The following is a 25,214-nucleotide window of genomic DNA, read 5'->3' on the forward strand; positions in this document are numbered from 1 at the left end:
GTGGAATTGTTCACGCCCTTGGCGCTCACCATCACATCGACCTCGTCAAGCTCAACTTCTCGAAGTGGTTGATTAGCGTAAACGGCAGCTGCGAAACGCAGCCGCCAAAATGAATTTGTGGACGAAACGAGCGCAGGGCTAAAGTGCGTATGGGTGTTGTTGCGGGGATGGTGGAGGTGAAAGGAGATGAGAAGCGAGATTTCGCTATGAGCGTAGGTTAAGGGCGAAGTCTTGAATGTAATGATGCAAGCTGGAGTTCAGCGCGAACTGCTGGGTTGTCGCGGATATAAATTTTCCAGGCATCCGAAGACCACCTGCCAATGGCCTGTATGACATCCTCCGAGAGGCCCAGGCTAGCAAACCACGTTGCACCCCCCGCTCGCAAAGAATGGCCGCCAAATTCACGACCAATCAGGTTGAACAGTCGATGTTCGAACCAAGTCCGAGAAGGGAGTGTCCCATCTTCGCGCAGCCACAAGGCATTCCTGAACCTATGGCAAGCGTCTCGGCGGGCTGTATATTTACGCAGAAGGTCAACAGGGCAGGTGATGGTGTTGGGCATGGGAAGTAAAATGATGTCGGTCCCTTGATAGAATGGGTCTGCTTTGTGATAGGGTAAGTGATAGCCAGCACGATTGTTGGTGAAGTGCAGAGACGACCGCTTGATAATCTTTCGCCAATCGAGGTGGACTCCTCGATGAACAAGCTCACCGAGACGATGGCATGCGAAGAAACCACAACTGACAAGTGTGGCAAAGAGGAGGTCGTCGTAGGAGTTGGTAGCCAAGGCGAGCGCCGCAATCTTCTGGAGATGGTGTATACGCAGTGGCGGTTTTCGCTTCACAGGGTCAGCACGGACTTTTCGTGAACCCCGGATTGTTGCTTGCACAAGAGGGTGTTTCCGGTTCTCGTCAAAAGCAGGGAAAATGTCTTTAAGGTGGTGGCGTGCACCTGAGAGATACTTTGGTGCAGAGGCAATATGCATAGAGGTGAAGGCGATGTACCGAGCTAGAGTGAGTGGTGATGGGTCGAGGGGAAGGTTGTGGCTGAGGCAAAAACTGGCGTAGTCCTTAACTCCGGTATTGTAGGAGCTCAGAGTGGAACGTTCGATAGCGGATCGACGGAGAAAAGCCACACGAGCATCAAGGTCAGAGATATTGACAGGCGTGCGAATGGGTGATGCGGCGAGGGCCAACAAGTCTTCTAAAATGTGTTCCTCCATCTCTCATCCAGGAGGTCGCGCGGTGGCGAGAAAGATGAGATCTTGTCAGCTGGAAACTGCCTTTTGTAATCGTCGAAGAGCAGTCGTGAGAGAAGATCTGCTTTAATGTTCTCCTTGCCAGGGATATGGCGTGCTTGAAGGTCGACACCAGTGGTGAGAACGATGGAGGCAATGGCTTTCAATGGTGCATTGTGCAAAGGCTCGTGGGCAGCGAGGGAGTTGAGAATTCCAACGGAATCGAGGCTATCGGTGAATATGAGGAGACGACGTGGGGGTGTAGTCAAAGAAGCCGCGTGATGGACAGCCGAGAGGATTGCTACCATTTCAAGAAAGAAGATGTCAATTACATAACGTGTTTGGTTTTCACGGATCTGGTATACAAACGCGTTGCCAGCGTAAGTGTAAGCCAGCGCATTGCGGAGGCTCGCATCTGTCCACATGACCATGTCAGCATCTGAGTCCTTCCACCGCAAGGCATCTATGAAATGGACGCCAATTGAGCGAGGGATGACATCCGAGAGCCAGGAGAGACTCTCGCGGACTTCACGATTGATGAAGATGGGCCGCTTCGGGTGTTCTTTGCCACTCATCTTTCGATAGAGTTCCGATAACGCAGGCCTTCCCCAAGGCAAGACATTAATAGCCCAGTTAAGGTGTCCGGTTAGGCGTTGCCATTCACGAAGGATTGGTGCACGGTCATGAGTGTTGAGAAAAGAGCTGATTTTCTCCAAAATGTCGGCTACAGAGCCGGGTGAAAGGGAGATGCTGCCGACGTTGGCGTCAACCCAGAAACCAATGATCTTCTGAATGTCCCCAAATGATTGCTTCTTCTCCTCCCACGGGCAGTTTATCCGGTCCCACAGTAGAAGGAGCCAAACTTGTTGTCGTGGACGGAGTTTTCCACGAAATAGCATGAGGTTATCTGCGAAGTCCCATCCAAAGAAGTCATCCATGAAGACATGCAGGCTTGATATCCCAAGTTTTCGCATGGCTATCCAGCAAATGAGCCCAGAGATAGAGCACCAAATCCGCGGCGATGCTCCATTACCAAACACCAGTCGGCGAACAATGTAGTAAATCCCATCGACGACAAAAACCTGACACAACTGCCAAAGAGGATGGGCAGGGACATTCAGGAAAGCTGATGCGACGTTGTCCTTGAAGGTGACGATGTGACGGCCAGGATATTTCAATTTCGCATCGAGAAGGCACTGGCCAAAAGGGCGCATATCGTCGTACTTGACTCTGCCTTCCTCTCGAGGGATGCCATCGTTCAATCCCGATGCTGAATGATCTGTGATGATTCGGCCTTTCCCTTTTTGCCAAACGACAAACATAGGCGAGACCTTCATTTTTGGATGTAGAGACGGAAGGCTTTCAGACCAACGCCCCGCTGCCACTTCTTTATCTCGATATGCACGCAGTGCTATGAGGTCCTCTTCATTGGAAACAGGATTGTCGGAGATCTCTTCAAGCTCAATTTTCCATTCTCCATCGTCAATCGGCCAGAAGCCCTCTCGCAATCCTCGCATGACTGAGCGTACAAAAGGTTGGTTCGGGTGATCGGCCAGCATGTGTTCCAAACGGTCAACATTGAAAGGAGTTTCAACCTTGATGTGCTCGCGTGCCTCATGGAGGGCGGCTTGAACCGAGGGGTCAGCAATAAGGTGCTCAGGCGGAGACGGAAGAGGTGGTGCAGTCTCAGTGTACAGAGCAGCAGGAGATATATTAGAAGATGGAGAGGAAACACAAGAAGAGGATGAAGAGAGAGAGTCTGCCGAGGGATCCTTCCAAACGAGGCCGCGACGAAAGCGAGGACCTTCTAGTGGTTCGCTCGCCTTCCTTTTGCGGCTCCGTAAAAGCTGCTTAGGCCCCACTGCTGCTTCCCGCACCTGAAGTGACACTAACTCCTTTTCCTTTTCCTCCTCGTCGGGCACGTAGGAGCTGGAAGCATGCATCGACATCTCGAGCGCGATGTGATCCGGAGCATTCACTGCACACATTGTGTCGGCGCCGTCCATTGCAGGGCTCGGAACAGTTCCCATAGTTCCAATTGATACAAGGAATCGAAGCGCGCTTCGAAGACTCTGGAGGCGAATATGCAGGGCGTTTAGCTGGTGTGGTGCTTGCAGAAGCAGTCCTGAACATCTGCGTGAAAAGGGGAATATCGAGCTCCGTACGGTTGTCGAGACGGAAAGGGCTACGTGCGTAACGTTCGCGAACATCTGCATCAAAGCGAATCGGGATAAGTGGGCTAATGTGGCTCGCGCGAAAGAGATCGAGGACATGCTTCTTGTATCCCTGAAGTTCGGCGTCGCGATGGGGATATATGATGACCACAGCGGCAGCCCAGGCTGAGAACACGCGCATCCATTGTGCTTCCGAGGTAAGTGGTCGCTTGGCATTAGCTTGATCCTTCTTAACAATCGCGTACCCAGCGAGAAAATCTTTGAGGTCGTCGTGATGATCGTATCCTGGCTCCATCGACGCGTGAATCTTCTCGAAATTGATGTATTTATCCTGGATGATATCTTTCCAAATACTGCGGGGAAGAGGTTCTTCGAGATGTTGGAGCTGTAGGATGTCAGCCATCCCGTCGACAGACTTGTCGGATGAGAAAGCTTGACGGATTTTCCAAGTCTCGCTGAGATGAGGATCGGATGGATGAGAGACAAGTTTTGCAAGATGAGGAGCTGCGGCGAGGACCAAAGGGGAGATAGAGGTCGAGACTGATTCTGTAGTAGGGCGCAAAAGGAGTGAGAGGAGATCTGTAGAGGGAGGATTCTGAGGCGAGCCTCCTGGAGCAGGAGGTGCGCTTTGACCGAGTATAACTGCTCTGAGAATGCTCCATTCCGCTTCGTCCAAGGCCTTCCTACGTGCTTCGTCACGCTGTCGCACCAACTCTGCCTGTGCATCGTCACGCTGTCGACGAAACTCTTCGAGAGCGTCGCCGGTAAGTCCTTCAGGTGTAGCTGGTCGGGCTTCATCACGCCTGGCTCCGGCTGCTCCATTGTGGGATTGTTCCGGGTCCAAACGAGACTTCGCTTGCTCAATATACTCTTTGGCTTCAGCGGGGGTGAGCCCCTTATCGCGCAGTTTGGCGAGAAGGTCTTCGAGCGAGAAATTGCCTTCACAGCATTCGTCGACAAGGGCTTGGCAAGCTTGCGCCTGAGAGCGAACAACAATGAATCCATCATCAGACATTTGAATGAGAGATAGATGTCGAGATGGGCGAATGAAATGAGCACAGGAGATGGCAATGAAAATGAAGCGGCGAAGCCGAGGCGATAAGCCTAGTCGAAGGAAAGGTCAGCCTTGCTAAAGGATAAGTCTCGCAGCGGCGCTGCTCACTTGGGAAGGTAGGAGAGGAACCAGTATTAGGAAGTGAATAAGGTAGGAAGGATCTGATCAGGATGATCAGCGTAAGTGAGGCAAGGCTGAAAGGAGGGCTTACCAGTGCCGTTGCAGCTGAGGCTTGCTAGACGAGCACTGGTGGATGGAGCTTATGTACCGTTTGTTTCTCAGACTCGGCCTCCGCTAATCTCTAGCACCGGAGTCAGGACCAGCACACATGCTCAAGAATGTTCGAGGCATGAAGGGACTCAGGGAGTGATCAAGGGATAGGAGGATGTCGAGCACGACGACAAATGGCGGAGTCGTGCGGAAGAGGGTGGTGGAAGATTACGCGCCGAGGCCTGTGGAATTGTTCACGCCCTTGGCGCTCACCATCACATCGATCTTTGTTGGGTTCGTAATAGGCCTAGTCAAGTTCAGATACCGAGCGTCTCTAATAACAGACTAAAGAGCTCACCGTCGCCGAAGAACTTCGAGTCAAAGTTTTGGGATCAATCGTATTGGTCACGACGCATGTCCCGACAGTGTTTCCGTTACACTACTGAGCAGTTAATTGGTGGACTCAGGCAGGGCGCTGATTGCTTACATTATCGGGATTGGAGGGAACTCCAAGGGAGTGGAGCGCGCTGTAATACTTGCCGTACATGTTACCTCCATCCCAAGGGGGGTAAATTCGTTTGATCGGACCCTCTGTGCCATGGTACTCGGCATCTGGGCGAACGCTGTATTTGTCGAGGTCTTGCTTCGATGCACTGAACGATTCGGACTGGAGAACCGCGTGCCACGTGAGTTATACCGTGACCAGGTCGAGTGTCCGGTTAATATAATTTACCTTAACGAAGTACTTGTGTAGTTCTTTCCAATTCCATCCTTTCGCTCCAAGAGATTCAATGGCTAACCGAAGAGCAATCAGTTTGCGATGTACACGTCCACCGAGCGCCGGCAGGGAGAAGGCACGCACCGTCATACTCGGTCGAAGAAGCTCTATATAGATAGGCTAGGCGTTCAAAGGCAGGGGGCAGATACTGCGGCCGACGTACCTCCCGAAGGACATGAAATTCAACTAGCGGGGCATGTGGTTAGCTTCACGGAGCTTGTTAAGCGGCGTTAATATCCACTTACAATCGACGACCCACCCACGCCCTTTCCCCTAAGCACAAACGATAGGTTGAATATCAAGTGCACGAGTTCCTTTTAATTCAGATACCCCACACACCTGGGCAAATAGATTGGCCGATCGCCAACGCCACCTTGGGGTGTTGAGAGGAATCCCCAGTCGAGATCAGGTTTGGTCAAGTTTTGCTGGCAGAGCCCTATGGCACGCTTAGAACACGACAGCTTCGCAATCCGAGGGACAAAGGCTAACCGGGAATCTGTACACCCGCTTGGTCAGATACGTGACCGCCCGCCTCGATGACAGCGACCGTTTTGCTCGCATCTTCAGCGAGGCGAGCGGCAACGACAAGGCCCGCAAGGCCTCCGCCAACAACGACGTAGTCGAAAGATGTCATGTGGATTCTGTGTTCGGTGTGATTAGGATACAGTGGGCTTCGAGGAGCAGTGTCGACTTTGGCAAAGGCTTGATGTTGCTTTATAAGTGCATTCCGTAGAATCCAGAGGTGGGCTGACTATTGATATTGTGGGACGGGAACGTAGGTCCATTGATTATCTGGATTCTCCCAACGCGGGACGCTGGGGGGGGTGTCTGTTGTGCGATGAACCCTCAAGCTTGGTCATAGTCATAGCTTCCGTTTTTTCTGATGCCTAGTCCGATGAGGAGTACTTGCGGCCTAAAAATTGGCAGAAGCAGTGAATTATGATGGATCATGGTTCTATCGAGCCACGAACCGAGGTGACTCGTGGTAGATCTGAGCTGTTTGTAGTACTCTAAGTTTGGAACGGCAATCAGTGGCATCAGGCTCTGCGGACTTCACTTCCGGGTACTTACAATCAGGAGGCTGATGCGAGTCAGTATAATGGCGGGAGAATATGATTGTTAGTTGGGAACAGGCAGCATCCGAGTGGATGTTGGTACCCAAAACAACACAGTGAGAAAAGCAATAGACCCAAGGCGAAACTGAAATTCCCATTTTAATCGCGCACTATGGTACAGAGTACTGCAGACATATGTTTTAGGTACACTAAACATCCGAGGCCGATTCGAAGCAGTCAATAAATAGCAACATAAAAAAACAGAGATACCGTCTCAGTTAAAGTAGGAAGTACAACACAACGGTGCCGAGATCATCTGGCTCCCACATGTACATGATGGAAAATCGCGTAGGAAGTTGATCAGAAATCGAGAGTTGACTTGTGATTTCTTTGCATCTACCGCAGGTCATTGGTATCAGTGCCTGCCTTCCCGGTATACTGGGTAAGCCTTACCTCGGCGTTGCTCTCGTCGTCCGAGTAATGGATGGACTTGGTGACCTCTGCGGAGATATGCACTGGCACTGGCATTGGCGATCTGTGAACCGAGCGAGAAGGATCGGTGCCGTCGGTAGCCCCAGGTCCCATGCGGGCTAACTTAACAGAGGTTTCGTAGCGATTATGCGAGCTCCCGCTGCCCAGGCTGACGTCCATGCCTGCTGCCTTACTGTGGCCCCGTGCATTGAGATTTGCCATCAAAACGTTCGAGTAAAGCTTCCCAAGCAAGAAAGCACTGAAAGCAAGGGGTGAAGAAGTGAGAAGGTTATCTCAGTGATGTCGGGGGTCGACGTACGGAGTGACGTGGTAGTTTGTTTCTGGGATGACAAGGAAAAGGACGAGCTCAACCCCAGCAGCAACGGCGGTGACTGCACCGGTCTCGATGGTGTTGCGAACAAGGCGGGTCAAGACGGTCTCGCTCCTGCCGGAAAATGAGCGTTTGCGGGCCCTGTGCAGCTGTTGGTGTGCAGCATTTAGCGAACGAGTCTAGCGAACGATTCACCAGATAGGTTCCGTACCGTATATAACATGCAGCCTGCAATAAGGATATCTGCGACGAAACTTCCCACCAGCCAGACCTGTAAACGCGCCCAAGGGATTAGGGTCGTAGGGGTCAAGGCATTGCAATGAACGCACCGTGAATCCTGGGGTCAACTCGCTCAATTGAGAGAGTTCCTTAACAAAGGTGAACTACAGTTTTGTGTCAGTTATCGCCGAAAGGTCAGAGTAGACGAGAGCGCCCTTGGGGGTGATACTGACCCTGACGGCGGCAACCAAGGCGCTGCTGCACTGCATGATCGCAACAAGGAAGATAGCGATAGGGAATACCATGAATAACTTCGACTGGCGGTTGAGCATCCAGATTCGCCTGCGTCGGATGTCAGAAAAATGGATAAGCAAGGAGAGTGATTACTGACCACGCAAAGAATATCTGGACGACCATAGAGACTGACATCGTGGATTAGCCACGGAGCGAAATGCCAAGTGAGTGACAAGCGGGACTCAACTGATGCTTGCCATGATGGTGACTGAGACGGACGACGGAGGTGGGACCGCTAATATTGACGGGTCGCCCCAGTGCGATACCAACGTCTTCCAAGCGTAATCAGTCGAAACACCAGTTTGTGTAAGATCCATGATCAAGACGAGAAACACTGTTCGACAATGCTCAGCTTGGGCCCAAGTTGATAAGCACTTGATACGTACCGGTCCCCTTGATCATCCATGGATCCTGCATAGAATGTTGGATGTAGACATCTGTAGGGTAGCTTTAAGGTTGGCGACCCTGGAAGTGGTATGTCGACTAACATATTTGCACTGCTAATGAGCCTAGCAGGGACCAATTCAAGATGGCACCGACAAACTATAGAGTCCGATTAGTACAACGGCGATATCGCCAGCAGTCATGCTTACTATGGGTCCAGTGCTGATTGACGACGCTGATCAGTGATATGGAAGGGAAGGAAATACTTCAGAACGTACAGGGGGATGGTCGCCGAGTTGTCCATCGTGGGGGAGACTTTGCGAAGGAACGGGGTCAGCCTCAAGCTCCTCCTGCCACATTTAAGTGCTCCGATCGGGGGAGTACTGAGACAATCCGCCGGATGACTGCATGGTTCGCCTTGCTGGTTGAGTGCCAAACGCGGACGAGTGCAGTGGAATCAATCACGACCGTGGGTTTTCCTGACTATAATCTCCATCTGGTAGTCCGGGCCCCCTTGCCAGTTTTTCAATCAGCATTTGATGGTTATCCAGTGTATAGACTTTTGCGTCGCCGCGTGGGCGTATGTCAAGAACCGATCACATCGCTATAGGATTTACCGCTGGTTTTTGTTGTATGGTTGGGTGCTCTACGAAGGCAGTCGGGGTCCTAACGTGATGCGTGACACTATCTCTTCGCTTGCCCGTGATGGTATAACTTCCTCGGCAGATAACAAAGGTAACGAAGAAATGTGGGGGTGCTACGGCAACAGCGACTTCTCATCCGTTGGTTATGTCCTTCCACTTGAAACCTTTTGGATCGCATCGAAGTCGTGGTTAAGAGGGGATGCTAATCCGACGTAGTCCCTCTATTACGGTATTACGGACTCCCTGTCCGAGAACGAATATTAACGTGGCCGAAGGCACGGAAAGACAGACACGGAGCACACGTACATAAACAGCAGAGAATACAGTCCCACTGGTATAAGCAACGAATAGCCGGCCTAACGACTGGCAGTCCATATAATGGCTGGATCTTCTTGGTTGCTATTATCAGGTGCGTGGGGTAACTGTTCAGTGTAACTTATAAGTGATATATGATTTTCATCGCGAATAGGTGGTCACCTGCCCTAGAAGGGCCTATAAAAATCATAATTGCGCAGTTACTAGTTATTACTCACCGGTCGAGGTCTTGAAAATATTAGACTCATGCACCACGTCGTCGGGGTGCAAGGTAGACAGACGGATCCATGACGAAGGTAAGAAGCGTGAAGCCCAAGTCGAAAGCCAGCTAGCGACGCGTTCCTGATATTTATCAGTAATAGAGCACTCCTATTACTCTCTTCCAACTTCGAACAACCGAATTTTTGACATGTTCATGGTGTTCTGAAGCACCCTCCAGGACTGAGGAGACCCTCGCCTGAGTCCAAGAACGCCCTGTTCTAAGGGCTAGTGACAGCTCAGCTTGGAATTAGAGTTCTGTAACGGTAAAAAAGCACCTTCTGCGTCTTGCAGTAGCTGAACCACCGTGGCCACTGAGGCTGAAAAGTCGAACAACTTGTTGAACCCAAGACCATGATGAATTCAACGCGACGAAATTTACGCGCGTTATTGCCATCACGGTTCCGGGGTCCCGTCAACGAGCGGAGCTTGGGTGCTTGCGACTAATTTTCGATTCAATCTCACCAAGTCCAAACTCAGTCCACCACTCCCACTCTCTAGATATCGAGCTTCTTACCGAGCGTTGGATTTGGCGTTGGATTTGGCGAAGTGCAAACTTGACTGATGCCCGCAATTTACTTATATCTTGCGCGCTGCGCCAATTGTGAAGTACAACCATGGTCGCCCTCGCTCTCAGTACTCTTCTCCTCGGATTGGCTACCCTCGCTGCTTTTCGACGGTGGAAATTGATCAAACGTCTACCCCTTCCTCCTGGCCCCAGGCGAGTCCCTCTCTTAGGCAACCTTTTTCAGTTGCCCAGGCGCAACGGATGGTTGCAATTCAAGCAGTGGTCAAAACACTTTGGTTTGTGGCAATCACAACCATCAGCGCTGCCGTTAAGTGATGTTGCCAACTACACAGGATCAGATATCCTATACCTCAACGTCGCTGGGGTCAGCGTTGTCGTTTTGAACTCAACCGACGCGGCGAATGATCTGCTTTCTCGGCGATCAAGTATCTATTCGAGCAGGTGAGCCACGTCTGATCTCATCAAACTGTAACACTTAATGGCCGTTTATTCAAGGCCGCACGCTGTAATGCTTACCGAACTGTAACTACTTGAACTACTCTCCCTTTGAAGCAGACTATAACGTCCCACGCACGTTTCCATCAGGTCGGGATGTGATTGGGCGTTCGCGACCATGCCATACAATGACTATTGGAAGCAGTGCCGCCGTATTTTCACCATGCAGCTTAATCCTATCCACGTGTCACGTTATCAACCACAGCAGCTTCAGTTCATCCCCGACCTTTTGTTGGGCCTGTTGGATAATCCTGATGGGTACCTTCACCACGTTAGACGGTGAGGATCACTGCTATCTCCTGATGACCTCTAAATCTCCAAATCTAGATCTGTGGGTACGAGTATACTCTCTATCACATACGGGATCGAAGATCGAAATGAGCTGGAGTCTCATATTACATTGGTGGAAGAAGGCGCAGAGAGACTAGCCGTCGCAGGATCACCTGGTGCCTTCTTGGTAGATTTCCTCCCGTGGCTGAGGTATGTCCCAAAATGGTTACCTGGCGCAGGGTTCCAGCGCACGGCCGAGGAGAATCGCTGGTATTCCCAGCGCATGCTAGAGGTCCCATTTGCAACAGCGAAAAAACTCGCGGTAAGATTCACTTTTTCTCCGACTTGCTCGTCAATCTGATTGATGCCCCTTGGGCCTTGTCTAGGAAAGCGGTATGGGCTGGCCCAGCTTAGTGTCACGCGGACTGTCGAGTCTTGCGACAGAAGATGAGCCCCTTGGTGAGAAAACGCTGAAAGATACCGCCGCAACTGTGTACGCAGGTGAGTAAGCAGCGGCGGGCCGAACGCATCATGACCTGAAGTCTCGCTTCGCAAGCGGGGGGCGATACGACCGTCGCATCACTGCAAGTATTTTTCCTAGCGATGCTCTCGCATCCCGATGTGCAGACGAAAGCGCAAAAGGAGCTGGACAGCGTCCTAGAAAGTGCGCGTCTTCCCGCGTTCGAAGATAAAGAACATTTACCCTACATCACCGCCATCATGCTGGAGGTTCTCAGGTAAATCTCTCCCCCCCCTTTTCAGTGCAGATCATTCATATAGCGAGCTTCTCTCAGGTGGCATACGGTGACGCCGCTAGGTGAGAGAGTCTTCGCTTAACGCCGCGTGCTCGCACCCCTAACGGAGATTGGCGTTCCTAGGCATACCCCACGTTCTGTCCGAAGATGATGAGTACAATGGTTATCGTTTACCGGCGAACTCCATCGTCGTAGGCAATAACTGGTAAGATCACGCATCCGTCCATCAGAAGATGAAGATTGGTGTACTGATCTGCACTACTGAAGGGCGATGTTGCATGACGAGCGTGTCTTCCCGCATCCCGATCAGTTTAATCCCGATCGCTTTATCTCTGAGGGAAAGCTCATTGACGAAGACAAAGTCCTTGCTGCTTCCTTCGGCTTTGGGAGAAGGTGCGATCGCGGCTCACGTACCATCGCTTACCTGACTATACTGACCGCGCCGTCTCAAAGGATATGCCCTGGACGCTACATTGGCATGTCCGAACTGTGGATCACGGCTGCGTCTGTATTGTCTGTGTTCAACATCACCAAGGCTGGGAAGGAACCTACGCGAGAGTTCACGACGTCGTTGATAAGGTGGGACCCGCGATTTGCCGTTTGACTTGGAAGTGTGATGTGCTGATGCTCTGTGTGTTACTAGTACCCCTTTACCGTTCCAATGCGCGATCAAACCGCGTTCTGAGGAGGCGCAGAAGCTTATACGAGCAGCTGCTGATAGTAAATGAATGTTTTGCCTGGCAGTTCTCTGTTGGACTGTTGGATTCTAGAATATGACAGTCGGGTGCAATTGAACGTATGGTCGACTTGATCGGAAGTGAACAATCGTGATCTTCTTGGCGTTGAAATGTCATGGGCTGGTGGGATCGCACAATGCTCTGTATATAGCCAGATAAATGCATGGCCCTCGTCGAACTTATAACGTCTTTGGAAAGATCATTCATGCCCTTTACAACGTATCAAACGGGAGAACATCTACAATACATTAACAACGACCATCATTTCTTAGGCAGTTTCTCCCGTACTACATCAAACTGATGGGACTTGGGTGTTTCGATTCAAGAGCTGTTGCTCTGTCGAATCAATTGCTCTGCGTAGCCAGTCCGGGGGGTAATCTTGCACTTAAAGGGGAGGGGGTAGCTAGGAGAGGAACGTCAAAGACAGTGGTAAAATGATATGTGAACACGCACGATAACGACCCGCTGCTCATCTCCGCCTTGAGAGGAATGTCGTTCCCCTGCGCGTCTTGAGCTGGGGTAATGGAAAACGACGCTAAGATCCCCGTAACGGCGCTATACAAGTTATCCTGACTGAAGAATCGTCCGGGACAGGCACTACTCATTGTAGGTCTCGTAGTCAGCCAGAATATGTATAGTATGATGTTATTACACACCGTCGGCCATAGCCAAACACAAAATTACGAGGATCACGAACCGCTGGATTGATCTTGCCATCCAGGAGGAACCGATCCGGATTGAAGTCATCCGGGTTCGGATACACGGACGGATCGTTCAGTAAAGCCCTGGCGAGGAAAGCTTGAGTCAAGGTGCACTAATTATACTAACGTCAGCCGCTCGTACCAGGTGTTGGCCATAACAATTGTGCCCTTTGGTATGAAGTAGCCATCGTATTCGTCATCGGATGTAGACGCGTGGGGTAATGCTGCAAAAGCAGTGTCATTACATATACACTCGTAGTCATGATGGAATATTAATAGGACGCACCAAGGGGTGAGACTGTGTTCCATCTAGATATCTCCATAATCAATGCTTCGAGGTACAGAAGAGCTGGGCGGTCGGCGAAGGTTGGGAAACGCGTGTGCCCTACAATGGCGTCTATCTCCGCTTGGGCCTTCTTCTGGGCCTCTGGGAACATGGCCATAGCTAGGAAGAAGGTTTGCAGAGTCGAAACTGTTGTGTCTGACCCAGCTATCAACAGACACAGGTGAGAAGTCAGAACCAGGCTCGAGCGATTGAGTCGCAACTTGCCTGCAAACGATATGGCGGCGCAATTACGAACAAGCTCTTCGTAATTATCTGGTTCGTCCTCCGGGGCAGCTTCCAGCATATTGGCTGCAGCTGACGGAAGGGCCTTCCCTTGACGCTTTGGGGAAATGTTAAGGTAGAAGTAAGTATAAAAGGCATGAGACATACTAAAGTTTCTTTGGTGGCATTGAATGGGCCGTGAACGAGGTTGTACGACAGCTTTGCCCACTCCCTAGCTTTGCGTTTGAAGCCAGCGCCTGGGAACCACGATGGGACATGCTTTAATATGGGGAACGTGTCCACCAAAAAAGCGCCCGGTATACTGGCACTGGCCAAAGCAGCCAAGCATTGTTCTGCGTTGGTCACGTAAGGATCGTTGTAGCTAGAGACTTGGATTCCATATGTAACTTCGAGGATAGTGCCTGCAAAAAATCTGTTCGTTTGATTTGTAATAAGTTGGCCGAAACATGGGTCGAGTTGTTAGGCTCACAGGCGAATGTGTTGCAGGAACTTGTCCGGGGACTCTAGAAGGTTTCCCAAGAACTTGTGCGTGTGGTCGACTTGTATTGGCCTAAACTGGAGGAAATTGGTTTGAAACTGGTCGTAGAATAGCTTTCTTTGTTTCCGCCATGATGTACAATAAGGCATCAGGCCAAAACACCAATCCCAGCCCATCCTAAACGTATGGAGATTAGCTTGAAGTCGAAGGCGCGGGTCGAGAACATACAGTTCGTTGAGCATGGTCATTCTTGGACGGTCTGCGTACTTTACCGAACGTTTCTCGAGCAGGTCGGTGATGCGCTCGACTGAACCTAGAACCAGAATAGATTGGCCCATGATGTTCATATAGATCATGTCGCCTGCGCGATGATTATGATAAGTCTTCAAATAAACCCGTTTTCGAGGTGATTATAGCCATACCGTAGACCTTGAACCAGTCATTGTAAACCTTCCAAGGGGTTTTGTCAGGTATATCGAAAACATTTCCAAGGACAGGAAGCGGCTTTGGGCCAGGGGGGAAGGGCAGAGTGAGCCGCTTCTTTGCAGAATGCCTCCTGGCAAGTAGCAGCAACGCTGCGATAGCTAGACTGGACAGTCCGATAGAGTACATATTCTGGCTAGCCATGAACCTGGGGTCGTAGCGTTGAATTTCGTTCCGTGGAGATTGCGTTCATATTCATTTGCTCATGGCCAGAGTTGCCGCTGATCCGACTTCGTTCTGATGAAGAGCGAAGGACCGCTAGTGTGAGACGAGGCGGTAGATCGCGATACAGAAAAGAAGACAATCGAGTTGATAGCGAACTGGCACGCTTTGGGCCCACTTGGATCATAAATACTTCCAAGTTTGCCTGAGGTCGGACAAAACGAAACCGGAGCGTCTACAGGGGCTGATGATAGGGGATAGATTATCCCCGTTCTATGGTAGAACAGAAAAAAAAGATAGAAGCTGGCAATATCACATTGTTGACTCTGCTAATTACACAAGTTACGTTGACAAACTTTACATGCCGTATGATTGACATGGGCTCCAAGTCTATCTTGGTAATCACTTATGTTCGTCAACTTCAGTTCTGCTAGTTTATACCTACCACCGAGACCAGTATGGAATCTAACGTAGCCGTTCCTGAACCGTGTATAAGCCTCCAAGGCTTCGGGAACCGGTTCCAGTAGGCGGAGAATTCGTTCGTTCGCATCAACGGCGACATTACTGAGGTGGATGAGTGCTTCGTACTTCGTTACACTGTAAGAATGAGAAAGCAAGCTGGCATAGTTGATATCGTCTCCCGCCATCTGTTCTTTGTAAAATGAGAGAACGTCGCTGTATGACGGCGTCAGATCACAAGAGGACAGGTGGGTTATATATCACTGACTTAGTGTTCTCAACATATACGTTTATCTCCGGGACCGCTTGAATATAACTTGATATTGGCAGCGACTTCGGGAACGCTAGGAGAGTGTACGCGAGGGCAGCCCCGTTCAAAATCCGTGCAAACCTGGGGTATCGCTTCGCGTTTCCATCAACCTTGTATACAAAATAGATGAGCATACCTGTCCGTAGGATATTGAGTCCAACTTACGTCCATGCCTTCTGTCTCGACGTCCATGAAAAGGGACGTGACAAAATTCAGTGTTGAGGTGACGATCATATCCGACCCAGCCGTGCAAAAATAGTCGGGAAACTCTCGAAGAAGCTGCGCAAAGTCGTCAAGCACTTTATCGAGCTGAGGCTCTGCACGGTAAAATCTTTGGTTAAACTGTGCAACAGCCTCGATGTCGCTGGAGGAGATATCGTCCAAGTAAATCATGAACGCCGTGTATATGCCAATGATGACGCGAGTCGGGAGGTCGGCAATATGGCCGAAAGCGTTCGAGGCCATCACGACTCCTCCAGGTATGCATGGCCCTAGAGTCTTCTGGCCGCCAATTTCGTACCCGTGGCTCTTGGCGTAATTGAGGCATGCTGCCTGGAGCTTTACATCGGGAACAGGTACCTCATAAGGTATGTTGCAACGGCGAAGATGTAAGGCAACAATGTCACGGATATTGACAGGCATGTCTGGACAACTGGAGGTGTCAAAAATCAACTTCGTAGCTTGGGTAAGAACATGGTAAAACCTTACGATCAGGTAGCAGGAAATAACGTAGTACCAGTCGCTGACTTGAGTCATTTATACGGTGCAACAGTTTGTGTGAGTATACGTCTACACAGAAATGGAGATTGGATGCGGGCTTTGGATGTGGGCAGCGTACGTGGTTCTCAGACCCTTCGATACAGAAAGAGATTGGATAGAACCACGAAAATTACCGTTGATCGCGGACAAGGTCAACCTGAAAGTTCAAATATCCAAACTGCTGGCACACCGCCGAGTTTCGATGGTCTGAATTGCTGAAATTTCGGAGAGTCGGAGTCCAGGTTGTTTAACCATCGGGAAGCGCCGTCAAACTGGATTCAAAAAGTATGAACCACGCTACCAGGACTGTCCCCACGTCTGCCGATTGTACGATTGATCCAATCATCTTGGCCGATATACGAGGCTAATGGGTCTTCGAACCAGGGTGATAAGACATAAACATCAATCTCTTCAATCTCGTTTGATGTGGCCAGTGTCACGCGTGCGCATTTGCCTCCAAAGATAGGAACTCTATCATCTGGCTTCATCCAGGCGTGAAAACATAGACCTTCGGACCCACTGAGTAGGTTGTCAAACAGCGACGCATGGAGTGAAGGTTGAAGCGCTGGCCTCGGCGGAAAGCTTGATGTAGCCGAATTATGTGCACATGGAGCACTTCGACATCTCTCGTCTCGTTCCTGTAACAGGTCGCTAGCTACGCCATTGCGGCTCAGAAACTAGGAACCATCCAGCGACTTGGAAACAAACAGCACTTCTCCAAGGAGGTTTTCAATGACAGAATAGGCGCATTCTCACAGGCGCAATTACTCAAAAGGACCTTGATAGCCACTTCGATTCAGCCGTCCTTCTCTTTCTGATACGCAAAGATGTGGGCAAACTTGATCTCGTTCGCCTATTTTGCAGTAGCAGTACAAGCAGCGCGCCCACATGGTGAGTTTTCCTCATATGCGCGAGTGCAGCCACCACTTACGCCCTTTGGTCCTTTCTCGAAGGTTTGACCAGCGATGCTGCCGTCTTCGCATCACAATCGTTTGATTTCCTTATCATTGGTTAGTCTCTCTTAAATCTGATGCTTGTAATCGGGCCATCGCTTATGAATTTCCCAGGTGGCGGGACAGCGGGGTTAACTACAGCGGCAAGGTAAGATTCATCCAACATACAGATAGAGTCACAACTTTATCCGTGGGGTAGGCTCTCTGAAGTCTCTTCTGTAACTGTTGGGGTCATCGAAGCAGGCCAATTTTTCCCTGATGAACCACTAGTGAACACGCCGTGTATGTCGCTTACCGGAGTCCAGAGACCGCTGTCTGACGTTGTTCTCAGTACTATTTGGGAGGGTTCTTGGAAATCCGAACTTTGATTGGAACTTTGCCACTGTTCCTCAGCCCCGGCTCAATAACAGAGTCATTGGCTTTCCCAGGTTCGTATCAAACTCATATGCAGCCCGTGTAGTTTGATCAATTGCTGTTCAACAGAGGGAAAATGCTTGGTGGTTCGAGCGGCGTTAATTTCATGGTTTTCGGCCGTGGTTCTAAAGACGAATATGATGCCTGGTCTTTCTTAGGCAACCCCGGTTGGGATTGGAAGGGTCTACTGCCGTATTTCAGGAAGTCGGAAACAGTGACTCCCGGAGATGCAGACGTGCTGCCTGGCGTGTCTGCACCGCCTGGGGTGAATTCAAACTTTGCGGGTAACAACGGACCCCTTCAGATCGGTTTCAATACGAAGAAGACATTCGTACTGCCCGAGCTAGCATCAAAATTCGCCACCAGTTTCAAAAAGGTTGGCGCATTCGTCAACCCTGATCCAGTATGTGATGATGGCATCCTTACTTGTGAACATCTTGACCAACGCCTCGTGCACCAGGACTCTGGAAACGCTACCGGGGTCTTCCAGACGCCTCGTTCCGTTGATCCAAAGGGTGCCAGGTCATATGCTGCGTCAGCCTACTTCGCTCAGGCTCAACGGCGGGCGAACCTTCTTGTTCTCACTGGCGCTGAGGTACGTAAAGCAGTCCTCGAATCTCGTGAACTCGGAGTATCTTATGGTTTGATGTAGGCCACTAAAATCCTGTTCTCGAAGAAAGGAAACTCACTTGTTTCCACGGGCGCTGTGGTATCTTCGAATGGAAAGTCAGTAACTGTGAGGGCCACCAAAGAGGTTATTCTTGCTGCAGGTGGGTGCAACCTTTGCATCAAGGGAGGCTGACCTGACCCCGATGTCATAGGCTCCATCAAGACGCCCCAGTTATTGGAACTCTCTGGGATAGGCCAAAAGGCTTTGCTGAGCAAATTAGGAATCCCAGTCCTACAAGACTTGTCCGGAGTTGGCGAGAATTTGCAGGTAACGATCAACCCGCTCCTGTCGAATGTCACATTTTCACGTACATTAGGACCACATGCTGATCTCCCAAGATTTCCTCTTGAAAGAACCAGCACCCTTTACTTGGGGTACGCCTTGAATGTCGCTCACCTTGGCGATGATTAAATGAAAATATTCCAGACCAAATCAGAAATAACGCATCATTTAATGATGAACAACTTGCCCTCTAGTAGGCTTCTCCCGCAGAATACCTACCTCTTAGCCGGCTAACGATTGAATATCAGCGCGAAGACAGGCTCCGGGATATACGCCGCATCAGGGGGCATATTCTCATTTGAACCTCTTCAGGCAATCCTTCCCAAGAGCCAAGTTTCGAAGATACTCGGTCAGCTGGACCTCGAGTTACTGCAAAGCAAGGCAAACCCCTTGCAGATTGCTCAATACCTGATCCAGCGGAAATTACTCGCTGATGGAAAGGTTGGACAGATCGAGTTCTCCTTCGTTCCAGGTATATCCCAGTGTTTCCGAAGTCAAGGATTCGTACTCAACTCAATTACTCTGAAACCCAAGGTGGCCCCACGATTGCCTCTCCGTTGCCCGGGAGGAGCTACGTTAGCTTGACGGCTTTGTCGTCGGTGAACCCGTCTTCCTTGTTCTGCTCTCCCTACATGAAACTGATGTCATTACGATTCCTAGCGTCCGTTCAGCCGTGGTTCGGTCGTAAGTGGAATGATGTCCCTCCGTCACTTATCGTTGTTGATTTCCGTCTAGCACATCAACACCACTGCCCCAACAGCACCCCCAATCATTGACCCCAACTATTTCGACTTTACGTTCGGTAAGCAATCGTCGCTAAATATCTTATGAGCCTTACTCACCCTAATTACAGATCAGCAACTTATGACTGCCGGCTTGCAAACCGTCCACAAGATTGCAGCGGCCGAGCCCTTAGCGTCGTTCATCGAGGCGCCTTCTACTCCACCAGCGAGCGCGGCCAACGACGGATTTGTGAGGTATAGTGGCGATTATCCGTCGTCACATATGAGTCGTTTGCTGATCGTTTGTTTGTGTAGCTTCGCCAAGCAGGGCTCTGGAGTGAGTTCCAATGATTGTGTTCGAATTTTTTTGTGCTGATGATGGTTGCCTAGACTGTTTTCCATCCTTGTGGTGAGTTTGTTGCCTCATTATGAAGCCTACAAGATGCTGACGCCTGACCGAAAGGTACCGCGGCTCTTGCCCCTAAGATCCTAGGAGGTTAGTATAGAACCCTTATCTTTCGTGCAAAGTTGCTGACAATTCTATGCTAGGCGTTGTCGACCCCAGCCTCAAGGTCTATGGCACATCCAACCTCCGGGTTATAGATGCAAGGTGGGACCTGCATTTAACCCTCGGTGAATGAACTAAATCCCATTCATTGCAATTCGTCAGTGTTATCCCGCTAGCTTTTGCTGCACATATGCAAGCAACTGTTTATGCCATTGCAGAGAAGGTCTGTCCGATGCTTACTACTCTGCTGTGGCTTGGGTATTCACAAGCTCCATAGGCTGCTGATATCATCAAGCACGATAATCGCCTCTAAGTGTTCGCTAGGTATCGAATTTCATGACTTCCTATGGGTAACGATATAATCTAGTATAGCCCCACGCTCATAATCATTGACTTTCCTTTGAACATATGTACTTTCGTTGGGTTAACATAAATAATTGTTGTGTTACTATAATCATTGGATCCGCTCAACAAAGATCACCATCGCATAGTACACTGGACTAAACCCTCAACGCCAGACTAATCCTGTTTCTTATCTGAGTTCTGGCCCTTGAGAGTGTTGTACTCGGTGGCAAGTCGATCGAATTCAGCCGCTTGTTGCGATGCTTGCTTCTTCAGAGTTTCTGTCGACCAAGTTAACAGATTTCCAGAGATATCGAAAAAGTATCTCACCAAAATCGCGGTCTTTGGCTTCAAGAGCGGCAATCTTCTTCTTCAACTCGGCGGTGGATTCTGCGCCGTTCGAAGTGGATTCAGACTGTACAAGCTATTGTGATCATGTGATCGTGCTTGATGGCCTAGACTAGACACGTACTTGTTTCTTGATCTTGGCGTACTCTTCTTGGGTATGGATCAGGTCGAGAATGATGTAGAATGTGCGCGTAAGGACGAGGGAAAGGAAGAGACAGAATCCAGTCAAATAGACGTTTCGTTGAGCGCTAGATAAACGATAAGGCAAGTCGGAATCTACGAAGTCTGGAATACGCACTAGAATTTCCGGGCTGCGAGACCAGTTTCGGTTCGAACGTCATGAACACCGCCATTTTGAGCGTTTTTAGAAGCCTCTGTATCCGCCGTGATGCGAAACATTCGTTGAAGCGCGTCGATGAACAGAATCGCGACGAATCTATTCCAGAGTCAGCATGTGGAGATGATGGGATTTAGCTGGTCATACATGAAAGAAATCTTCAACGCATATGCGACTTTCGCGACAATCACGCTTTCCGACAAGAATGTGAACAAGGTCTTCTTGATTCTGTACGGCAGCGGGGCAACGAGGATACAAAATGTGCCCATCTCCGCTGCGAGCAGCATGAAGGTCAGGGAATAGCTATACACGATTGAGCTTCTGCACAACGTCTGCTACGGTGAGGAGACTCACTAAATTGTCATATTGGAATCTGGGTGGTGGACGAGGTGGTGGTTCAGAAGAAAGAGGCGAGTGTCAGGATCAGCCACTGCGCAAGCGTGTTCACTGACGTGTTGACGTCACCTTAAGGGAGTATATTACGTAATATCTCGTGCGAACACTGTTATGTCAGGACGCGAGCGCGACGCGTAATTTCGCCCTTGTCCTTTCCTTGTCTATAACTTCCATGGCGCCGATCCCAGTCCACATCAAGCATGCGGGCAAGACGCACGATGTCAGCCTCGACGTCGAGCAGCTCCCGGTCGTATTCAAGCAGTCTATCTACGAAGTAACCGGTGTACCAGTCGATCGTATGAAGGTCATGATCAAAGGTGGCGTTCTGAAAGATGATACTCCTTGGAAAAAGGTCGCGCCCAAAGAGGTGAGCATTTGAGCATTGAGTGGTATGGCGGTGGCAGCGGGGGAGATAGATCATGGGTGCTCTGCGGAGCTAAGACATTCGTCGCTGAAAGTGTCTCTTTGCAGGGACAAACGTTTATGGTGATCGGTGCGGCTGGTGAGCTACCCAAGCCGCCAGAAAAAGCGACGGTCTTCCTTGAAGGTTAGTAGCGCTGCCTTAGAATATCCCTTCAAGTCAATAAATTCCGTGCCAGATATGGACGAGAGTGAATTGGCATCATCTGTGCGTATAGATGAGTCTCGATCAGTCGATCATCAATGTACTAATTACTGTTTCTGGCTGTAGGTTGCCATGCCTGTCGGTCTAGTGAAGTGCGTACTGTATATACAGATCACGGTAACCATACCCATAGATAGAAACCAGTCTAGGGAATACTTGCTACATGAGTGCGTCAGTTCAGGCTCTCCGTGCAATCCCAGAGCTACAAGTTGCATTACGTGGTGGTCCATCTGCGTGAGTGTGATTCGTACTGAAATCCCACTTGTTCTTAATCTGGTGTTTCCTGTAGCGGGAGTGCTGGGCCAAGCTCAACCAATGCCCGGCTCAATCCCTTAGCTCGTGCTCTACAAGCGTTATACAATCAGATGGGTCAAACCACATCCTCGGTTACGCCACAAACATTTCTGAGTATGTTGCGACAGGTAAAGAGATATCTTCTCCATCTATCTTGAGCCAATAATTACATTTGGGATGGTAGGTGAACCCACAGTTCGCTGAAATGGCTCGAGGCGGCGACAAGTCTATGATGCGTGGTTATGCTCAACAAGGTATTTCAACGCAATTCATACTGAAACTCTTCTAATTCGTGCCGTAGACGCTGAGGAATGCTACGCCCAAGTTCTGACTTCGCTTCGCGAGGTTCCTGGTTTACCAGCTAGTCAAGAAGGCGAAGCCATGCAAGTCGACGAGGGTGCCGCGACGCCCTCAAAGTCGTTTATTGAACAATACATGATGGGAGAAATGCTACGAACGTGAGCACCGTCTTGCAAACCAATAACCTCGGTGCTGACCATCCGTAGCATGACCTGTGATGAAGCAGAGGAGCCACCTACAACGCGTTCTGAAAACGTGATGAAAATCGAGTGCAACATCACAAGTACTACTAATTACCTGATGCAAGGCCTGATGAATGTAAGCGAATTATCATCGCGGGGTCTACGGTCGCTCATTGGAAGAAACATCTCGTAGTCGCTGGATCAAAACATCGAGAAGAATTCACCGAGTTTAGGAAGACAAGCCCTTTATACTCAACGGTCGAGATTATCGCGTCTGCCCTCATATCTGACCGTGCACTTGGTCCGTTTCGCGTGGCGCGCCGACATCAACAAGAAGGCCAAGATAATGGTAAGTGCCTCCCCAGCATGCGCCCCCAAATACCTCACCAACATCTGTCGCAGCGCCGGGTGAAGTTCCCCACGGAGTTGGATGCCCTGGAGTTGGTGACAGACGACCTCAAAGCCAGAATGACGCCCGTGAACAGAAGACTGCAAGAGCTGATCAAAGACCGCGCGGACAGGCTGAAGCAGAGAAAACGAACCAAGGCGAGGAAAGAGCGGGAGGCCCAGGCGCTGCGAGAGCCCAACCCTCCTCCTCCTGAGCAGGAGGATGCGTCGGCGGCCGCTGGGCAGCCGACGGTGGACGAGGGGGGCGAGCTGGAGCCGGAGTCGGTGTACCGTCAGCGTGAAGGGGCGGAGTTGAATGCGCTCGTAGACGAGAGCGCAAAGAAGGACACCGGCAGCAATGTTACCGGGCTATATGATCTCGTCGGTGAGTCGAATATGAACTTGAACCCGAGTGTGATTGAAGGATGGATCTTATCGACATATGTTAGGCATCATCACACACAAGGGCGCGGCGGCGGATGCTGGTCACTACATCGCCTTCGTGAAGAAAAGCGCAATCCACCCGGCCTCGGTGGATAACCTCGATGACGACGACGAGGATTGGTACAAGTTCGACGACGAGAAGGTGTCCATCTTCCCCAAGGAAAAGCTAGTCACGCTAGAAGGAGGAGGTGGGTATCTGCATTCACTGACTTCTCAACACTGACTGATGAAACATAATCACAATTGCCTCAATAGGCGAAGACGCATCGGCGTATGTGCTACTATACAAAGCAAAATCACTAGTGTAAACTGTAAACCAACGGTTCCAATTCCAACGGGGCGTCGATTGGAGTGTATGATTTACGCCGTTGTATATCCGGTGTGTATCGCTTTTGTGTATGTAGCATAGCTTCTGGTCCGCGATGAGCGTGTAATTGTTAGAGCACGCGAGACCACCGCCACTGTATAATTCCTCGACATTCACGTACCCGTCGTTTTTCCCTCGCGCGCCTCAGGACTCGAGCAAATCAAATGGCCGACTTCAAGGGAACGCACTGCGAAACGGGAGAAGGTAGAAAACATACGCAGCTGCGATGCTTACGGTCAACAGAGCTCGAAACTCGTGAACTGCCTCAGGCTACGGTTTGCAGACATTGCAGAGATATTGGTTGAACTGGAGGCAATAGTATTATATCTGGGCCAGCTACTCGCAACGGTTCAAGTTCAGATAGGGGTCTCACGGGAATGTTGTGGATTGCAGAGTTGCAAAATTGAGATGAAATGTGATGCAAAAAGAGATAAATAATGTAATGATGAGTGTAAGTAGTCCATTTGTGTTTATAAGTAGCAAAAGTCCATCAATAACGACGAAGGTCCGTCAATAGTCCGATCATGATATGAAAAGTCCCCTGCGTGTTACGACTTGCTCAAAAGCCGAAAGCCCTAGCAATTCGTGGGCTGGCTCGTCGCACTCGTCTCCAAACACGGCGGGTGATGGGGAGCTTCTTGGCTGGCCACGGCTCGTAAACCTCGCCGACAGGAGTAGTAGGGAGAGTAGATTCAGAACCGGATTCTGAGTCTTGGTCATAGACTCTTCCGGGACTGACGATATCTTCCTCCATATAATCCTCTTCCTCCTCCGAATCCCACTGCTCGTTATCAGCTTGTAGGAGTTCGAGCTGATAGGAGGTAAGTAAGTTTCTGAACGGGGAAATAGGGGTAAGTGACCTACATCATAGAGATAGTCAATGGTCTTGATAGTATCCTGGCTGGCTAGATTGTTGAGGAGCGCAAATTCTCCTTCGTCAAGCGTGGATAGGAATTCCCGTACTTCCAGCCTGCATATGATGACCTCGGAAATCGATATATGGTCCCACACGTCCCGCCAGGGCGGGAGAGAGCGCGGCATGCCCGTAACGAGTGGCAGAAGCGCTTGATATGTGGCCATGAAGAGATGGTGGGGACTCGAGGAAGCGGCAGGACTCCTAAGCCCATCCTCAGTCATCCAATTGATTACTGTGAGGGCCGTCATTGCTGCTGGGACCGACAGATCGGAGTCTCGCAAAACCAGTTCAATGAAGTGCGGCAAGTGTATTTGCGGAGTCGCAAACATGGGGTCTAGGAGAAACTGAGGGGCTTCTTCGAGTGATTGGATGGTGGCGGATGCACAATGTGCTGCGAATTTAGGGATATAGTCCTTTAGGGTGAAGTTAGTGAAATAATGGATACAAATGAAGAATAGACGAACATGTTGAGCACTGGCGGAGTCCTGGGCAAAGGCGCAAGGTCGAACTTGAACTTGGTTGGTGGTGGACATGTTGGCAATGTTGTGGTGATGGTTGAAGTGATAAGTTGGGATTCCTGCGAGAACAGGGGATTAT

General features: G+C 50.2%; 8 protein-coding genes across 8 annotated transcripts; 3 read left to right on the forward strand and 5 right to left on the reverse strand.

The window, feature by feature from the left end:
- Window positions 1-6,868: 6,868 nt before the first annotated feature.
- Window positions 6,869-8,566, reverse strand: PC9H_011410 (uncharacterized protein; the record flags this gene model as incomplete). Its single annotated transcript, XM_036780895.1, has 11 exons — window positions 6,869-6,904; window positions 6,962-7,238; window positions 7,299-7,459; window positions 7,522-7,581; window positions 7,640-7,693; window positions 7,763-7,871; window positions 7,921-7,951; window positions 8,011-8,157; window positions 8,210-8,260; window positions 8,312-8,366; window positions 8,486-8,566. The coding sequence occupies 11 exons, from the start codon at window positions 8,564-8,566 to the stop codon at window positions 6,869-6,871; spliced, it is 1,062 nt and encodes a 353-aa protein (XP_036626750.1).
- Window positions 8,567-10,041: 1,475 nt separating this feature from the next.
- On the forward strand, window positions 10,042-12,201 carry PC9H_011411 (uncharacterized protein; the record flags this gene model as incomplete). Its single annotated transcript, XM_036780896.1, has 12 exons — window positions 10,042-10,228; window positions 10,286-10,394; window positions 10,449-10,475; window positions 10,539-10,727; window positions 10,776-11,040; window positions 11,105-11,219; window positions 11,275-11,455; window positions 11,513-11,535; window positions 11,597-11,678; window positions 11,741-11,866; window positions 11,927-12,052; window positions 12,117-12,201. The coding sequence occupies 12 exons, from the start codon at window positions 10,042-10,044 to the stop codon at window positions 12,199-12,201; spliced, it is 1,515 nt and encodes a 504-aa protein (XP_036626751.1).
- Window positions 12,202-12,531: 330 nt separating this feature from the next.
- PC9H_011412 (uncharacterized protein) lies at window positions 12,532-14,584 on the reverse strand (the record flags this gene model as incomplete). Its single annotated transcript, XM_036780897.1, has 10 exons — window positions 12,532-12,613; window positions 12,664-12,807; window positions 12,867-12,995; window positions 13,054-13,135; window positions 13,198-13,401; window positions 13,462-13,576; window positions 13,627-13,891; window positions 13,949-14,134; window positions 14,186-14,318; window positions 14,380-14,584. The coding sequence occupies 10 exons, from the start codon at window positions 14,582-14,584 to the stop codon at window positions 12,532-12,534; spliced, it is 1,545 nt and encodes a 514-aa protein (XP_036626752.1).
- Window positions 14,585-14,931: 347 nt separating this feature from the next.
- PC9H_011413 (uncharacterized protein) lies at window positions 14,932-16,013 on the reverse strand (the record flags this gene model as incomplete). The annotated part of the gene is made up of 3 exons (XM_036780898.1): window positions 14,932-15,277; window positions 15,330-15,481; window positions 15,537-16,013. The coding sequence occupies 3 exons, from the start codon at window positions 16,011-16,013 to the stop codon at window positions 14,932-14,934; spliced, it is 975 nt and encodes a 324-aa protein (XP_036626753.1).
- A 944-nt stretch (window positions 16,014-16,957) lies between these two features.
- Window positions 16,958-19,992, forward strand: PC9H_011414 (uncharacterized protein; the record flags this gene model as incomplete). Its single annotated transcript, XM_036780899.1, has 22 exons — window positions 16,958-17,021; window positions 17,084-17,140; window positions 17,198-17,231; window positions 17,283-17,365; window positions 17,415-17,511; window positions 17,567-17,900; window positions 17,958-18,092; window positions 18,150-18,267; window positions 18,319-18,434; window positions 18,484-18,541; window positions 18,594-18,642; window positions 18,698-18,921; window positions 18,984-19,048; window positions 19,110-19,133; window positions 19,185-19,251; window positions 19,303-19,426; window positions 19,487-19,508; window positions 19,562-19,580; window positions 19,635-19,667; window positions 19,721-19,781; window positions 19,842-19,902; window positions 19,957-19,992. The coding sequence occupies 22 exons, from the start codon at window positions 16,958-16,960 to the stop codon at window positions 19,990-19,992; spliced, it is 1,881 nt and encodes a 626-aa protein (XP_036626754.1).
- Window positions 19,993-20,198: 206 nt separating this feature from the next.
- Window positions 20,199-21,071, reverse strand: PC9H_011415 (uncharacterized protein; the record flags this gene model as incomplete). The annotated part of the gene is made up of 6 exons (XM_036780900.1): window positions 20,199-20,302; window positions 20,352-20,436; window positions 20,494-20,617; window positions 20,668-20,805; window positions 20,854-21,009; window positions 21,061-21,071. 6 exons carry the CDS (start codon window positions 21,069-21,071, stop codon window positions 20,199-20,201), a joined length of 618 nt encoding a protein of 205 aa, XP_036626755.1.
- A 203-nt stretch (window positions 21,072-21,274) lies between these two features.
- Window positions 21,275-23,642, forward strand: UBP6 (deubiquitinating enzyme; the record flags this gene model as incomplete). The annotated part of the gene is made up of 13 exons (XM_036780901.1): window positions 21,275-21,469; window positions 21,574-21,649; window positions 21,702-21,730; window positions 21,794-21,819; window positions 21,872-21,961; window positions 22,017-22,149; window positions 22,206-22,275; window positions 22,323-22,479; window positions 22,528-22,639; window positions 22,697-22,852; window positions 22,906-23,275; window positions 23,340-23,522; window positions 23,590-23,642. 13 exons carry the CDS (start codon window positions 21,275-21,277, stop codon window positions 23,640-23,642), a joined length of 1,650 nt encoding a protein of 549 aa, XP_036626756.1.
- A 618-nt stretch (window positions 23,643-24,260) lies between these two features.
- Window positions 24,261-25,150, reverse strand: PC9H_011417 (uncharacterized protein; the record flags this gene model as incomplete). The annotated part of the gene is made up of 2 exons (XM_036780902.1): window positions 24,261-24,512; window positions 24,566-25,150. 2 exons carry the CDS (start codon window positions 25,148-25,150, stop codon window positions 24,261-24,263), a joined length of 837 nt encoding a protein of 278 aa, XP_036626757.1.
- Between the last annotated feature and the right edge of the window lie 64 nt (window positions 25,151-25,214).

Source organism: Pleurotus ostreatus (genome assembly GCF_014466165.1).
Source record: "Pleurotus ostreatus strain PC9 chromosome Unknown scaffold_9, whole genome shotgun sequence".
NCBI lineage: Eukaryota > Fungi > Basidiomycota > Agaricomycetes > Agaricales > Pleurotaceae > Pleurotus > Pleurotus ostreatus.